Raw genomic sequence first — 17,218 nt, forward strand, 5'->3', positions numbered from 1 at the left:
CTTTCTTCTTTCTCCGGCCTTATCCCATGTTCAATTGGGGTCGGCTCTCCTAATCGCTTTTCGCCAGCCATTTCTGTTCTGGGTCGTCATTGGGTGTAATTCTAGAGCTTCGAGGTCACTATTTACTACTGATAGCCATGTGAGTCGGGGCCTTCCACGACCTCTTGGACCAGTGGCGATATCTAACACTTTACGGGCCATATGGTCTTGGGGCCTTCTCATAACGTGTCCGTACCAGCGTAGTCTCGTTTCGGATAGTTTATCAGATATCGGCGTTACTTTCAAGCTTCCACGTATATACTTATTGGCCACTTTATCCATGAGGGTTACACCTGCTGACCAGCGTAACATCCTCATTTCGGCTACGTGTAGTTGCTGCACCTGGTCCTTTCTGAGTGGCCAGCATTCGGCACCATATATCATTGCTGGTCGTACAGCGGTCTTGTAAACCTTTCCCTTGACGCGGACGGGCATTCTGTTGTCGCATAGCACACCGGTTAAACTTCGCCACGTTTGCCACCCCGCATTAACACGGTGAGTGATGTCTGCGTCGATGTTGCCGTTGGTAGAGAGTACACTGCCTAGGTATTTAAAACTGCTAACACGTTAAAGCTCCACATCTTGGAGGGATATTTTGTGTTGGGTGTTACTACCGGAGAAATTACAAGGCATGTGCTCAGTTTTTTGCTTACTTATACGTAGGCCAGCGTTTTCCAGTGCGAGTCTCCACAGCTCTAAAGTATGTTATAGGGCAACTGGGTCTTCATTTATAAGAACGACATCATCGGCGTATAGGATGTTCGCGGGTGCGGGTTGTTGCAGTTGTTCAGTTAGGCAGTTCAATACTATATTGAATAACAGCGGACTGAGGGCAGAGCCCTGGTGTACCCCAACCTTCACCTCAAATTCTTCGCTGGTTCCCGCGGGGCAGCGCACTTTGGTTGTTACATTTGCGTACATATCTGCTATCTTGTTAATATATGATTCTGGTACATACTGAGATCTTAGTGAGTGCCATATGAGTGACCTTGGTATCCGATCAAAGGCCTTTTCCAGGTCTATGAATACCATATGCAAATCTTTTTTGAGAACCCTGTACTTTTCCATAAGGATGCGGATGGTGTGAATGGCATCTGTTGCCGATTTGCCTCCAACAAAACCACATTGGTTTTCTGTGATGCTGGTTATGGAAAGTAGCCTCTCGTTAACTATTCGCTCCCAGATTTTAAATGTATGACTAATCAACTTAATGGCTCTGTAATTTCCGCAGGATCTTACGTCACCCTTGTTTTTATAAAAAGGGATTAAATAGCTTTTCCTCCATGCCGATGGTATGCCTTCGCTAGATATTTTGTTGAACAAGATGGTTAGGAATCTTTGGCCTGCTTCTCCTAGTATTTTCCAAAGTTCTGCTGGTATATCATCGGGTCCCGTAGCCTTGTTATTAGCCATTCTACGTATAGCTTTGCTAACCTCTTCTGGCGTGACTTCTGGCCATGGCCCATGAACCGGTTGCAGTTCTGTAAGCGGCAATCTTGGGTTGGTTTCGTTGAGCAGTTCAGCATAAGTATTCCCTCCACCTTTTCTTAATATCTTCATTAGATGTTAAAAGTGTACCTTGTGCGTTTTTTATGTACTTATTATTCTTAATGTCTTGCGTGTCGCGGTGCTTCTGTTTTGCTATTTTGAAAAGCTGTTTGTCGTTGGTGGCCGATTCTAAGCTTTCATAGAAGTGATCTCTATCCTTAGCTCTCGCTTGGGCTACAGCTTGTTTTGCCGCCTTCTTTGCAAGTTTATAAGACTCCCTGTTTTCGTCACTATTTGTCTCTTGCCATTATTTAAAATGATATTTTTTTAAAGTCAGTTTTTCTTGTATGTCACCTCTCCACCACTTTGGATCTTTGTTTTTCCTGGCAATACCCGACGAGATTCCTAGGCATTCTTTAGCCTTTGCAATACATAGCTCTTGGAAGTCTTCCCACATATCGTTTGCTGTTAGCTTAGAATGGTCCCTATTTAAGTGGTCAACCAACTCAGAATAGAGTTTTCCGCCTGTGGTTTGGTCTAGTTTATACCAACAATTTTTTGTGGTTTTTTCAGTTTTAACTGTGATGGATTTAGGTGTTTGAAAATCTGCCACCAACAGACGGTGTTGCGAGGTGAGAGGTTCACCGGGTATCACTTTGCAGTTTTTGAAGGACTTGAGCAAGCGACGGTCACTGAGGATGTAGTCTATTTGTGTGCTATTGCGGCCGCTCTTGTAAGTTATCAGATGTTCTTGCGGTTTTGAGAAAAATGTGTTTTGAAATGAAATGAAATGAAATATGTTTATTGCGAGAACATAGAGTTTGATTGATACAATCGTAGGTCTTAAAATAAAAGTTGTCCTTATGTTCTACTCTATGATAGGCATGCAATACAAGGTAAGCGGCAAGCAATCATGCAAACATTACAATTTAAGATATACAGTCATAATTATCGGATGATAAAAATTACAATTAAAAATTATTAATGTCAATATGATGAATTATTAAGTGATGATGTCAAAACAACATATGTTATTAATAAACTTATTGGTTTTCGTCTGACATGAATTCTTGAATTGAATAGTAACACTTTAATAATAACCATTCACGTAGGGCATTTTTAAATAGCCTCGGTTCAGATTCTAATATACGCTTTGGTAGTTTATTATAAATTTGGATGATCATTGAGAAAACATTGTTTTTGAACACATTTTTCCTTGCTCTAGGTAAGAATATTTGATTTTTACGTCTGGTCGATCTAGGGAAAAAGGTAATATTTGTGTCAAAATATTCAGGGTGCTCTTTCACAAACAAAGATGCCTGTAATATATACATGCATGGCAATGGAAGAACTTTTGTAGATTTAAATAATGGTCTGCATGGTTCTAGAAAGTGGACACTGCAAACGGCCCGTACACATTTTTTCTGAGCCACGAATGCTTTATGGACATCTACAGAGTTGCCCCAGATCAATAATCCATAGCTCAAGATGGAGGAGACATGTCCGTGGTAGGCTGTGTTGACAATTGCAAGGTTGAATGCCGAAGCGAACTTTAGTACTTCTTCACCCTGTGCATTAATGGTACCGAAGCCACGGTTACCATGAACCAGGTCGTATGCAGTGGTTGTGGCTCCTACATGCCCATTGAGATCCGCTCCAATATACTTGATTTCGGTGGGTGGTATGGACTGTATCAGGTCATATAAATCGTCCCAAAATACTTGTTTTTCTGTTGCGGACAGGCCTGTTTGTGGTGCATAAGCTGATATAATATTCATGCACGGCTGGTCGTCCATAGCAAGTTTGATGGCTATGATCCTATCGCTGACCCTGTTGACTTCTACTACGCGTTCCTGAAAGTTTCTGTCTACAGCTATGCCTACTCCATTTTTGTTAGCCATTGTTGATGAACTTGTAGCCATTACCGATGTTTCTGGACTTGGCCCCGCTCCATTTTGTCTCCTGGACGCAGCAGATGTTCACACGTCTTCTAGTGAGGGTATTACTTAGTTCCATACTGCGTCCGGTCATTGAGCCCACATTCCAGGTCGCTATTCGTACCTTCGGAGTTGTCCGTGGTCGCTCAATGCGTGAGCCATCGCTTGGGGGGGATGCCCTAATATTCCTCGCATGGTTATCATAATTGCTCTTCGCGTCGCTTACGGGGTACGCCCTAACATGTAGCTTATCGTGTTGTTCGCTTACGTAGTACGCTGCGTTACTCTTATTAAAACGACATTCTGAAATAACATGAAAACTGACTTGAACTTTCAAATTATTTTCTGTTTCAGGTAGGTACATAAAATAAAAGACTAACTTATAAAATAAAATAAAATTAAAACTAAAAACGAATGCTCAATAAAATTAAAATATATCTAAGAAATTGGGCCCCTTTGGCATGGTGCTGAGGACGCTGGCAGCATTTCCCCGCTGTATTGCGATGTTAATACGTTGTGCGAGAAATCTGCCAGCTCTTCGGTCACCAGTGAGGTGATTAGTCTTTTTGATAGCTCTTTAAAAAGTTGTAGAGCATTAGGACCCCACAGGCCAACCCCAAATGGCATAACAATATACTCGGGCCGGGTACTACTGAACTTTGAGCTTTTCGGCCGCTTTAGCCGCCGCACCTGCCTAGTTACTGGTTCCCGTGAGGTGGGAAGGGAAGGGGCCAGAGTGTCTACACAGGTAGCGTCCCACACTAGCACCCTTCCCAAACCCCAATGGGATATACCGTACGGTCTCTTATATTATAAGTTATCTATGTATGGTACAGTCAAGTGTACAAATAACCTATTCAAAAATATGTCCCATAGTTCTTAATTCGCTGACATAAGAGCTATTGTTTGTCAGAAATACACTTCTCATAACATGTATCATGATCGCAGCAACACTTTTAGTCGAATACTAATTTTGCATACTATTACTTGGCATTACTATTACTAACAGGCATTAACAAGCTGAAGTTGCAGTGGGCTGGCCATGTCGCACGAAGAACCGACAACCGTCGGGGTAAACGTGTTCTTGAGTGGAGACCGCGACTCGGCAAACGTAGTGTAGGACGCCCTCCGACCAGGTGGGATGACGATCTGCGAAAGACTGCAGGCAGATGCTGGATGCGGCAAGCTGAGGACAGGCGCTATGGCGCTCTTTAGGGGGGGGGGGCTATGTCCAGCAGTGGACTACTATAGCCTGATGATGATGATGATGAGTATACATCACATTTTGCAGCATATTATTTAGCAGAAGATTACTTTTGCCGACTTTCGTTTGGTATAATTTTATGTACCATAATCATAAAGCAGCATACTCTTATTATGGCATAATGACTTTCTTTTTCTGCTAGCAGAAAAGTGGATTAAGTAAGGGCCGCGACCCCAACAAAATTGAACCTGTGCCGGAAAACAAGGTTATGTTAGGTTGGAACTGCGGCCTCCCGAAGTGTATTTCTGACAAACAATATTATGCCAGATGAGGGTAACCCGAGTTCATGCCATGTCTCTCAGGATGAGGTGAGCTCATGCCATGTCTCTCAGGATAGGGTGAGCTCACGTCGCGTCACCTCCTGACGGGTGAGTGAGGTGAGTTGCCTAATAGTTGGATTTGAGTGTAGCGAGTATCACGCTGAGTATTTTCGACTGTACAATCATTTCCGTATTTTATTCATATTGTGCGAATTTTGACACACTTGTATTAATAAGTGGAAATGTGTCGAAGTCTAGTCGAAGGTACCATTTTGTCGTTTACCATAAGGACGAGATTTGCTTGTATCTAAAGGATAACCTGTAAGAGTTTCCTTTTGGCAAGCGACAAAGTGGGACCTTTTGCTTGCAAACGACATAATATTATTATGTAGTACCTACCTAGACCTAGTAAGTGCGGCACTAGAAAGATAAGATCCCCACTTCATGATCAGGGACCAATTCCTTGGTGAGGACAAAGGTAGTAAAAAAAAAAGATTTTATCAATCGTTCGTTTATTTAGAATTAAGCACACATGAACATAAAAAATGTAATTTGAAAAATGAATTTATAAAGCAATGAAGGTCCTATATCAAAAGAGTTATACACGGACGTGGGTTAAAATATTGAATTACTGAATTAACAATCGTCATCAGAAAGTACCTCCTCAACGTTAGAAGATGAGGAGGAACCGCTGGAACTGGAGGACGAGGCTGCGTTGCTGCTGCTAATGATGGTGTTGCCATCGGCGTCAACAGTGCGCGAGTTTATGTCTGAGCTAGCATTGGCTTCTTTGGACACAGAGGCATTATCTTCACTTGCAGTCCTCACGGATCCATCGGCGGCTACAACTTTATATTGCGTTTTGCTGGAAGCAGCCTTAATCTTTTCATTAGAGGCACCTCGTTGAGATGTCTCCACACTGGATCCGTCACTGTTCACTTTTTTCAATTTTATGTCTTTGGAAGCAGCCTTGCTTTTGTCTATCGAGGCATCTTCTTCAGATGCCTCCACAGTGGATCCGTCCCTGTTCTCTTTTTTCAATTTTGTGTTTCTGGAATCAGCTCTGTTGCTTTCGACTGAAGCAGATTTGTCTGAGGCCGTTTTGGAGGATCCGTCTTTGTTTTTCTCTGTCCGTTGTATGTCTGTGGAAGCAGCCTTGTTGCTTTCGACTGAAGCAGATTTTTCTGAGGCCGTTTCGGAGGATCCGTCTTTGTTTTTCTCTTTCCGTTGTATGTCTGTGGAAGCAGCCTTGTTGCTTTCGACTGAAGCAGATTTTTGTGAGGCCGTTTTGGAGGATCCGTCTTTGTTTTTCTCTGTCCGTTGTATGTCTGTGGAAGCAGCCTTGTTTCTTTCGACTGAAGCAGATTTTTGTGAGGCTGTTTTGGAGGATCCGTCTTTGTTTTTCTCTGTCCGTTGTATGTCTGTGGAAGCAGCCTTGTTGCTTTCGACTGAAGCAGATTTTTCTGAGGCCGTTTCGGAGGATCCGTCTTTGTTTTTCTCTTTCCGTTGTATGTCTGTGGAAGCAGCCTTGTTGCTTTCGACTGAAGCAGATTTTTGTGAGGCCGTTTTGGAGGATCCGTCTTTGTTTTTCTCTGTCCGTTGTATGTCTGTGGAAGCAGCCTTGTTGCTTTCGACTGAAGCAAATTTTTCTGAGGCCTTTTTGTAGGATCCGTCTTTGTTTATCTTTGTCCATTGTGTGTCTTTGGAAGCAGCCTTCTTGCTTTCAACTGAAGCAGATTTGTCAGAGGCCTTTTTGTAGGATCCGTCTTTGTTTATCTCTGTCCGTTGTATGTCTTTGGAAGCAGCCGACTTGCTTTCAACTGAAGCAGATTTGTCTGAGGCCGTTTTGGAGGATCCGTCTTTGTTTATCTCTGTCCATTGTGTGTCTTTGGAAGCAGCCTTCTTGCTTTTAACTGAAGCAGATTTGTCAGAGGCCTTTTTGTAGGATCCGTCTTTGTTTATCTCTGTCCGTTGTATGTCTTTGGAAGCAGCCGACTTGCTTTCAACTGAAGCAGATTTGTCTGAGGCCGTTTTGGAGGATCCGTCTTTGTTTATCTCTGTCCATTGTGTGTCTTTGGAAGCAGCCTTCTTGCTTTTAACTGAAGCAGATTTGTCAGAGGCCTTTTTGTAGGATCCGTCTTTGTTTTTCTCTGTCCATTGTGTGTCTTTGGAAGCAGCCTGGTTGCTTTCAACTGAAGCAGATTTGTCTGAGGCCGTTTTGGAGGATCCGTCTTTGTTTATCTCTGTCCATTGTGTGTCTTTGGAAGCAGCCTTCTTGCTTTTAACTGAAGCAGATTTGTCAGAGGCCTTTTTGTAGGATCCGTCTTTGTTTATCTCTGTCCGTTGTATGTCTTTGGAAGCAGCCGACTTGCTTTCCACTGAAGCAGATTTGTCTGAGGCCGTTTTGGAGGATCCGTCTTTGTTTATCTCTGTCCATTGTGTGTCTTTGGAAGCAGCCTTCTTGCTTTTAACTGAAGCAGATTTGTCAGAGGCCTTTTTGTAGGATCCGTCTTTGTTTTTCTCTGTCCATTGTGTGTCTTTGGAAGCAGCCTGGTTGCTTTCAACTGAAGCAGATTTGTCTGAGGCCGTTTTGGAGGATCCGTCTTTGTTTACTTGCTTCGATTGGTTGTTGCTTGAAGCGGCTTTGTGGGAGGACTTAGAGGCTTTTTTTTGTGACCTATCACTGGAGGATCCGTCGGCTTTTGTGATTTTCTCGCGAACATCGGATGAGCTTGCTTTGTTGTCGGATTCACTGGCGTCCTTGGATGATTTATTGATTGTTGATCCATCGGACTTCTTAATAACAATTTTAGCTTCAGAGGATTTCTTTTTGCTGTCGGACTTGTCACTCGTGTTTGAGGTCTTGGTGTGCCTGTTGCCCTTGGCATCAATATTATCCTCTTTCTGTGATGAACTGCTTCCAGATGAAGTACCGGACTCTTGGTGGGAGCTTGTTGTTTTCTTTGTTGCTTTGCCAGGTTTCCCTGGAGTGCGTGGGCCTCCTGTAATAACACCAATCTTATAGTCACCCTATTCGCAAGACTTGGTCTGAAAGCTTAAAATATCACTTGTAATTATTGTTATGTTATCAAACGAGTACTTAGGTTATCAAACAAGATCATCATGTGTAGGTATGTCAGAAAGTTGAGTAATTTAAGGGACTACCCGAGATTTTCATCGATTTTTGACAAGTTTTGAATCGTATCTCCTTTTTTTGCACTACAGATAAAATTATAAGACAAACGGCTATCGGTTTTTCAATCTTTTATCTCCGGTTTTGTCCACCGGATTTTGAAAGAAATGAATACTTATTTTTTTATGAATTTTTTAAACATTGTCTAAAAAAACACTTTTTTCGTATCTAGTTTGCAGTGAAGGATCTTACATGTACGAAATCTACATATTTGGGTTCGTCTTTGACGTCTCGAAAAACGTGTCCAGGGTTTTAATTTTAAACTAATTAACACAAAAGTTATGGCCAGAAAACCAGTTTTTTAGCCTAAAATTGTTCAACTTTGATGCCAAATATCTCGAAGACAATGAACTTTGAAGTAAATATGGGATACTATATTGCTTAAAGCCGTTACTGTTAATATAATAAGCTACAAAAAACATTAGAATACTAAGGGATTCAGATCGAAGGTCATTGGCGTGGGGTAGCCCCTTAATGATAAGCCGTTTTTAAAACCGATCTGGAAAAAAATAGCCATTAAATCATTTCGACATCATACAAATATTTTGCTGGTAATAAATAAACATTGAGCTACAACTCATGTTCAGCAAATAATTCACAAACGGTCAACATTATAAACCAATATCGGTCTGCTTCTGTTATAATTTATCAGGTTAGTAAATAGTTGAGCTGCAAAATTATTATCAGTGGCCAATTTTAACAGTGGAAAAAAGCGTGAATATCAAAATGTATATATATATGTATGGGACATTGATGATCCTTCGCGCCTACGTTTTTTTAATTTACCGCCCATTTCTACTGACAAAGCTGGCTTGCCAGAGTACGTCAACTATTTATTTCATCGAAACCAGCGGCATTCTTACCTGGATGACGTGGGCCTCCTGGAGTGTCATCGCGATCATCGTCTCCTGGTTTTCCTGGTCTGCTTGGTTTGTCTCCGTGTCCTGGACGACCTACGCAGGGAAGCGTATTAGGATGTAATAATTTATTATTTATATTAACGACCTGCTAAAAATATTTAAAATGTACGATACTAAATGCCCCATATAGACCTGTAGCAATAACTTTTGAAGTTATAAGAATATTAAAGTTGCTAATTTTTTACATATATTTTCCAGACCATATACTAAACCTAAAAATAATAATTTGTGTCATCCTAGGTATTTGCTTAGGTAGAGATTTAGGTATTCCTTTTTTTAAACAGCATTCAGTAATAAAATATTCGAGATGAAATTCTTTGTTTCCCTGTAAAAGCAAAGTGGTTTCCGACGTACACACGCATTTTGTGTAATTTTCATCCACGGGTATAATGTTAATTAAATAACATTTAATAAATACCTAAAATGCCTAAAATAATATTATAGTCGGTAAGTGAAGTGTTGTACTTTACAGAATATTATTCTATGTTATTCAAACAAATGTGTGTCACATTCATCCACCGCTTTTATTTTTAATATTTTTTTTCTTACAAACATCATGTATCTGCCACAAAAAAAAATAATGTTATTAGGTTTACGTCTACATTATTATAGTGCCACATAGAGACAACATTCATAATTTGGGTCATTTTCAACAACGGTTTTTTTACTGTTTGGCAAAATAAAACTTTGCATGAACGGCGTACGCGGGAAAGGCTACCTACGCGGGTGGGGTGCTTGTTAGATGAACATTACAGTGTATTTATTTCATTCGGAGGCATAATTACATTAAGTCTTTTGATAGTGTGGGAGTAGGTATGTTGTAAGTATAATTAAAAATAAACTGTAGGCTCCTCATACTGACCAACATTCGTGGCGTTCGCAATCAAAAGGTACCACTTTATCGTTGCCATAAGGACTCTCTGACAGGTTATTTGTACAAAGATACAATCAAATTTCGCCTTTATGGTAAACTACAAAGTGGTAACTAGTTACCTACCTTTTGATTGAGAATGTCACATCAGCGACTTTTAAAAATTACTTTTGTTTCGATATTTAGTACACTTTTTAAGATTATTTTAAGACGCAATTGCTAATTTTGTGATGTATAAAGCGTGGCAACCAGCGTCAATTACAATGATGATAGTGTTCATTGAATACAAGACTTCATACATTTTAAAAGCTATTGAAAAAAAAGTGTCATCGTTTGAGGAGTAGAATATGTTTTAATTATTTTGCTCCACCCGGTGGGTATAATCATAACATTTTGGCTTGCGATTATCGTTAGCATGAATTGAATGCTTTCGTTTTACGACGTCTTCAACGGATAACTTTATTTTTATATATAAAAAAAAATCTTAGTAATATGTGTCATAATTTAGTAAAAGGTCCCCTTTGTGGATTCTAATTTCCGAGTTACTGCAGTTTAGTGAAAACTGGCAAAATTTACCTAAACCATTTTCGACAAAACTGATAAAACACTTAGTACTAATACTACTAATTTAAAACAGAACCCCTATTGTAAATTTCAATTGGAAACTCAAAATCCCATACAAAATGACACTTAATGCAAACGCGTACGTCACGTCGCGTCATATGATCTATCCACTAGGGGTACAGTGTCATCATTATGTAAAACTAATAGAAATAATACATAATAATATGCCGGCATCATGGGCGGTACAGCAATATAATTACGCGTGTGCGATAGAGATAGGAACAGACGGGTCAATGAACGAAATTCTCGTGGTAAACGTCCTTTCTTTATTGGTATTCCTTTGTGCTCTTGAGTCAGACAAGGGCAAATGCAGCATAATATGCTTAGTACTTAAGATCTTGCATGCACGCAGTTAATGTTCACATACATGGCTTTGTCATGTCATGGAAAAACAATTTTCACATGCCATATGGCAGAACGTATTAAGGGTTAACATTGTAAATTTATAACATCCACTGTACTGTACCATATGTTCTTGTGAATAAACGTTCATTCATTCATTCATTCATTCATTCATTCATTCAATGACGTTGGGCCGTCACGGTCAGTCTCCAAAGGCCCGTCTAACCCGTCTAACACCCACAGCGGCGTACAAACACGCGGACGGCAAGAAGATCGACGGGAAACGGGTGCTGGTCGACGTGGAGCGTGGAGTGGAGAAAATCCGTTCAATAGTTTTTGAGTTTAACGCGAACATACAAACACACATACAGACTTTGTTTTATAAGGTGTAGGATATACCCTGGCAAGCCAATTATGTCAGTGGAAAAAAAGCGTGAAATTCAAAATGTAGTAGTAGTAGTAGTAGTAAACTCTTTATTGTACAAAAAGACATATTAAATGTATATGGGAGATTGATCCTTCGCGCTTACATTTTTTAAATCTACCGCCCATTTCTACTGACAAAGCGGGCTTGCCAGAGTATATAGGTACGTCAACTATTTATTTCATGGAAACTATCGGCATTCTTACCTGGATGACGTGGGCCTCCCGGAGTGTCATCGCGATCATCGTCTCCTGGTTTTCCTGGTCTGCTTGGTTTGCCTTCATGTCCTGGACGACCTACGCAGGGAAAAGTATTAGGGTGTAATAATTTGTTATTTATATTAACGATGTGCTAAAAATATTTAAAATGTACGATATTAAATGCCCCATGTATGCAGACGACATATCTATAATGTTTCCAAGCGAGCACAGTAATGAAGCTACGAATAGTTTTAGATTAGCATCTTTACTTCAGTTTTGACCTGGCTAGAAAACCATAATTTACAAATAAACTTACACAAAACTAACCTAATACAAATTAGACCTCATCAAAAATTTGATTTAAAAATTGACTATCATTACAGAAATTGCAAATTCGATTTTAAAAGCACTTGTTCATTAAATTTCAACTGCCTAGCTATCACGTGTAACTTATTCATTTTCTTAACTGGACCCGCGTCGCCCGCCGTTGTTATCTACAAACGGTTCATTTATAATAAATGAAACATTAGGTACAAACGGTTCATTTATAATAAATGAACCGTTTGTATTTATTGTTTGTATTTATAATAAATGAACCGTTTGTAGATAACAACGGCGGACGACGCGGGTCCAGTTAAGAAAATAAATAAGTTACTCGTGATTTTATACCTGCTTCAGTTGACTGTTGACTGTCATCATCAATAGTCATAGTCATAGTCATTTATTTATAATATTTTAAATATTACATGTCAAGTTATTAGGCAATAGGTATTCAGATTTTATATAACATTCAAATTAATTAAATAATCTGCTTAATTAAAATATCAGGATAGGTACAATGTCAATTATTCATTTAAATTATTGTAATAATACCTACTGTTATTCTATTTTATGGGGTAAAAGTTAAAAAAATGCATAACTAGAAAACTATGAAAAATCGGCTAACATACGTGGGGTATATTCTGATAGCGCACGATGTGCGAAATCTAAAAAAAAATTTTGGACGTCGAGGTTTGGACAACACTGTATATATATATTTATATGCTAGCGACCCACCCCGGCTTCGCACGGGTTAACAAATTGATAAGTGAAAACGGCAGGAAAATCCGTTTAGTAGTTTTTGAGTTTAACGCGAACATACAAACACACGGACAGACTTTGTTTTATAAGGTGTAGAAATATACCCTGGCAAGCCAATTATGTCATTCATACCTGGTTGACCATGGCCTCCCGGAGTGCCATCGCAATCATCGTCTCCTGGTTTTCCCGGTCTACTTGGTTTGCCTCCATGTCCTGGATGATCTACGCAGGGAAGCGTATTAGGATGTAATAATTTATTATTTATATTAACGACCTGCTAAAAATATTTAAAATGTACGATATTAAATGCCTCATGTATGCAGACGACATATCTATAATGTTTCCAAGCGAGCACAGTAATGAAGCTACGAATACTTTTAGATTAGCATATTTACTTCAGTTTTGACCTGGCTAGAAGACCATAATTTACAAATAAACTTACAGAAAACTAACCTAATACAATTTAGACCTCATCAAAAATTACATTAAAAAATTGACTGTCATTACAGAAATTGTAAATTTGTTCATTAAATTTCAACTGCCTAAGAGATAGCTATCACGTGTAACTTATTCATTTTCTTAACTGGACCCGCGTCGTCCGCCGTTGTTATCTAGAAACGGTTCATTTATAATAAATGAAACATTAGGTACAAACGGTTCATTTATAATAAATGAACCGCTTGTAGATAACAACGGCGGACGACGCGGGTCCAGTTAAGAAAATAAATAAGTTACTCGTGATTTTATACCTGCTTCAGTTGACTGTCATCATCAATAGTCATAGTCATAGTCATTTATTTATAATATTTTAAATATTACATTTCAAGTTATTAGGCAATAGGTATTCAGTTTTTATATAACATTCAGATTAATTAAATAATCTGTCTAATTAAAATATCAGGATAGGTACAATGTCAGTTATTCAATTAAATTATTGTAATAATACCTACTGTTATTCTATTTTATGGGGTAAAAGTTAACAACTGCATAACTCGAAAACTATGAAAAATCGGCTAACATACGTGGGGTATATTCTGATAGCGCACGATATGCGAAAACTAAAAAAAAATTTTGGACGTCGAGGTTTGGACCACACTGTATATATATATTTATATGCTAGCGACCCGCCCCGGCTTCGCACGGGTTAACAAATTGATAAGTGAAACCGGCAGGAAAATCCGTTTAGTAGTTTTTGAGTTTAACGCGAACATACAATCACACAGACAAACTTTGTTTTATAAGGTGTAGTAATATACCCTGGCAAGCCAATTATGTCAGTGGAAAAAAGTGTGAAATTCAAAATGTATATGGGAGATTGATCCTTCGCGCCTACATTTTTTAAATTTACCGCCCATTTCTACTGACAAAGCGGGCTTGCCAGAGTATATAGGTACGTCAACTATTTATTTCATCGAAACTATCGGCATTCATACCTGGTTGACCTGGGCCTCCCGGAGTGCCATCGCAATCATCGTCTCCTGGTTTTCCCGGTCTGCTTGGTTTGCCTCCATGTCCTGGATGATCTACGCAAGGAAGCGTATTAGGATGTAATAATTTATTATTTATATTAACGACCTGCTAAAAATATTTAAAATGTACGATATTAAATGCCTCATGTATGCAGACGACATATCTATAATGTTTCCAAGCGAGCACAGTAATGAAGCTACGAATACTTTTAGATTAGCATATTTACTTCAGTTTTGACCTGGCTAGAAGACCATAATTTACAAATAAACTTACAGAACACTAACCTAATACAATTTAGACCTCATCAAAAATTAGATTTAAAAATTGACTGTTATTACAGAAATTGCAAATTAGATCTTAAAATCTTGTTCATTAAATTTCAACTGCCTAGCTATCACGTGTAACTTATTCATTTTCTTAACTGAACCCGCGTCGCCCGCCGTTGTTATCTACAAACGGTTCATTTATAATAAATGAAACATTAGGTACAAACGGTTCATTTATAATAAATGAAACATTAGGTACAAACGGTTCATTTATAATAAATGAACCGTTTGTAGATAACAACGGCGGACGACGCGGGTCCAGTTAAGAAAATAAATAAGTTACTCGTGATTTTATACCTGCTTCAGTTGACTGTTGACTGTCATCATCAATAGTCATAGTCATAGTCATTTATTTATAATATTTTAAATATTACATGTCCAATTATTAGGCAATAGGTATTCAGTTTTTATATAACATTCAGATTAATTAAATAATCTGCCTAATTAAAATATCAGGATAGGTACAATGTCAGTTATTCAATTAAATTATTGTAATAATACCTACTGTTATTCTATTTTATGGGGTAAAAGTTAACAACTGCATAACTTGAAAACTATGAAAAATCGGCTAACATACATGGGGTATATTCTGATAGCCCACGATATGCGGAATCTAAAAAAAATTTGGACGTCTAGGTTTGGACCATCTTGTATATATATATTTATATACTAGCGACCCGCCTCGGCTTCGCACAAGTTAACAAATCGATAGGTGAAAACGGCAGGAAAATCCGTTTAGTAGTTTTTGAGTTTAACGCGAACATACAATCACACAGACAGACTTTGTTTTATAAGGTGTAGAGATATACCCTGGCAAGTTAATTTTGTCTGTGGAAAAAAAGCGTGGAATTCAAAATTTATACGGGAGATTGATCTTTGGCGCCTACATTTTTTAAATTTACCGCCCATTTCTACTGACAAAGCGGGCTTGCCAGAGTATATAGGTACGTCAACTATTTATTTCATCGAAACTATCGGCATTCATACCTGGTTGACCTGGGCCTCCCGGAGTGCCATCGCAATCATTGTCTCCTGGTTTTCCCGGTCTGCTTGGTTTGCCTCCATGTCCTGGATGATCTACGCAGGGAAGCGTATTAGGATGTAATAATTTATTATTTATATTAACGACCTGCTAAAAATATTTAAAATCATCATCATCATCCTGGCGTCAATCCCGGCTGTGCCCCCGCGCGGGGCGCGAGGACCCGGGGTCCGCCTTCCGACTCCTTCGTGACCACTTTGCCCGATCTTCGGCATCCCTGGTAGTGAGTCCGTTGGCACGCATGTCCTCCTTGACGACATCAAGCCATCGCTTCTTGGGCCGGCCTCTTCTTCCCGTACCGGGAGGAGGCGGCATGGCCAGGCATTTGTTACCCACGTAACTTGCCGGTCTGCGCGAGACGTGGCCATACCAACGAAGGCGACACTCTTGCAGTTTGTCTGCAATGTCACGGACGCCAAGACTACCCCGAATGTGGGCGTTTCGGACGCGATCCTTGCGTGAAACTCCGCACATCCACCGTAGCATCTTCATTTCCGTGACACGCAGTTCCTGCTTGTGCCGCTCTAGTAAAGGCCAAGTCTCGCTGCCGTACAGAAGGGCAGGTCTAATGATGGTCTTATAGACCTGTCCCTTCAACTTAATCGGCATTTTGGGGTCACAAATAACCCCAGTCATCTCCCGCCATTTGACCCAAGCAGCGGAAATTCGGGCTTTGACGTCGCTGTCGATGTCCCCGGTAGTGCTAAGTACAGATCCTAGGTACTTAACTTGATCCGTGCGCTCGACCATGTCCACGCCTATGCGGACGGGTAGAGGATCTGTACTATTGCAGGCCATGTACTCTGTCTTCGCCACATTTAGTTTAAGACCGCCGTTCTCCAGCGACCCCCTCCATCTGTTCACACGCTGGACAAGTCGGCCCTTATCAGAGTCTGTCAGCGCGATATCATCAGCATACATGAATAGCCACGGTGGCTGCTCATGGTAGTCTCGGATGCTGGCTGACAAGGCGTCTAAAATCACGCTAAACAGAAACGGGCTGAGCACAGAGCCCTGATGTACTCCAACAGTGACAGTGACACAAAATGTACGATATTAAATGCCTCATGTATGCAGACGACATATCTATAATGTTTCCAAGCGAGCTCAGTAATGAAGCTACGAATACTTTTAGATTAGCATATTTACTTCAGTATTGACCTGGCTAGAAGATCATAATTTACAAATAAACTTACAGAAAACTAACCTACTTAATACAATTTAGACCTCATCAAAAATTAGATTTAAAAATTGACTGTCATTACAGAAATTGCAAATTTGTTCATTAAATTTCAACTGCCTAAGAGATAGCTATCACGTGTAACTTATTCATTTTCTTAACTGGACCCGCGTCGTCCGCCGTTGTTATCTAGAAACGGTTAATTTATGAGTAATTCTCAAAAAGTGGCATCTTAACCTGTCATCGAGTTTTTTAATTGAATGTATGTTTATTTGCTCTTTTTCATATGAAACAAAAATGTATCCAGATAAACTAAATCAATGTTTATCGAGGCCAAGTGATTATTTTTATTTAAATTTAATACTTATATTTATAAAAAATAAAGAGTAGCACTTTTCACTGTAACATGTCTTGTCCAAAAGCATCGCTCTTCCAGTTTTAGTTCTTTACATTTTATAAGCAACAATTAATTTAAATAAAATATTATGCTATATAATAATATAAACAATACCTTTTAAAATGTACATTGCACAGGCCTTATATATATATTTTTTTTAC

General features: G+C 39.4%; 1 protein-coding gene across 1 annotated transcript in view; it reads right to left on the minus strand.

The window, feature by feature from the left end:
- Positions 1–5,624: 5,624 nt before the first annotated feature.
- LOC134802113 (dentin sialophosphoprotein-like) overlaps positions 5,625–17,218 on the minus strand; it is a 174,580-nt gene continuing 162,986 nt past the window's right edge. Inside the window, exon 3 of the mRNA XM_063774706.1 lies at positions 5,625–7,972. Coding sequence (XP_063630776.1) covers positions 5,625–7,972 — 2,348 coding nt within the window. The remainder of the gene's footprint in view (positions 7,973–17,218) is intronic.

The sequence above is a fragment of the Cydia splendana genome, chromosome 24, assembly GCF_910591565.1.
Source record: "Cydia splendana chromosome 24, ilCydSple1.2, whole genome shotgun sequence".
Taxonomy (NCBI): Eukaryota; Metazoa; Arthropoda; class Insecta; order Lepidoptera; family Tortricidae; genus Cydia; species Cydia splendana.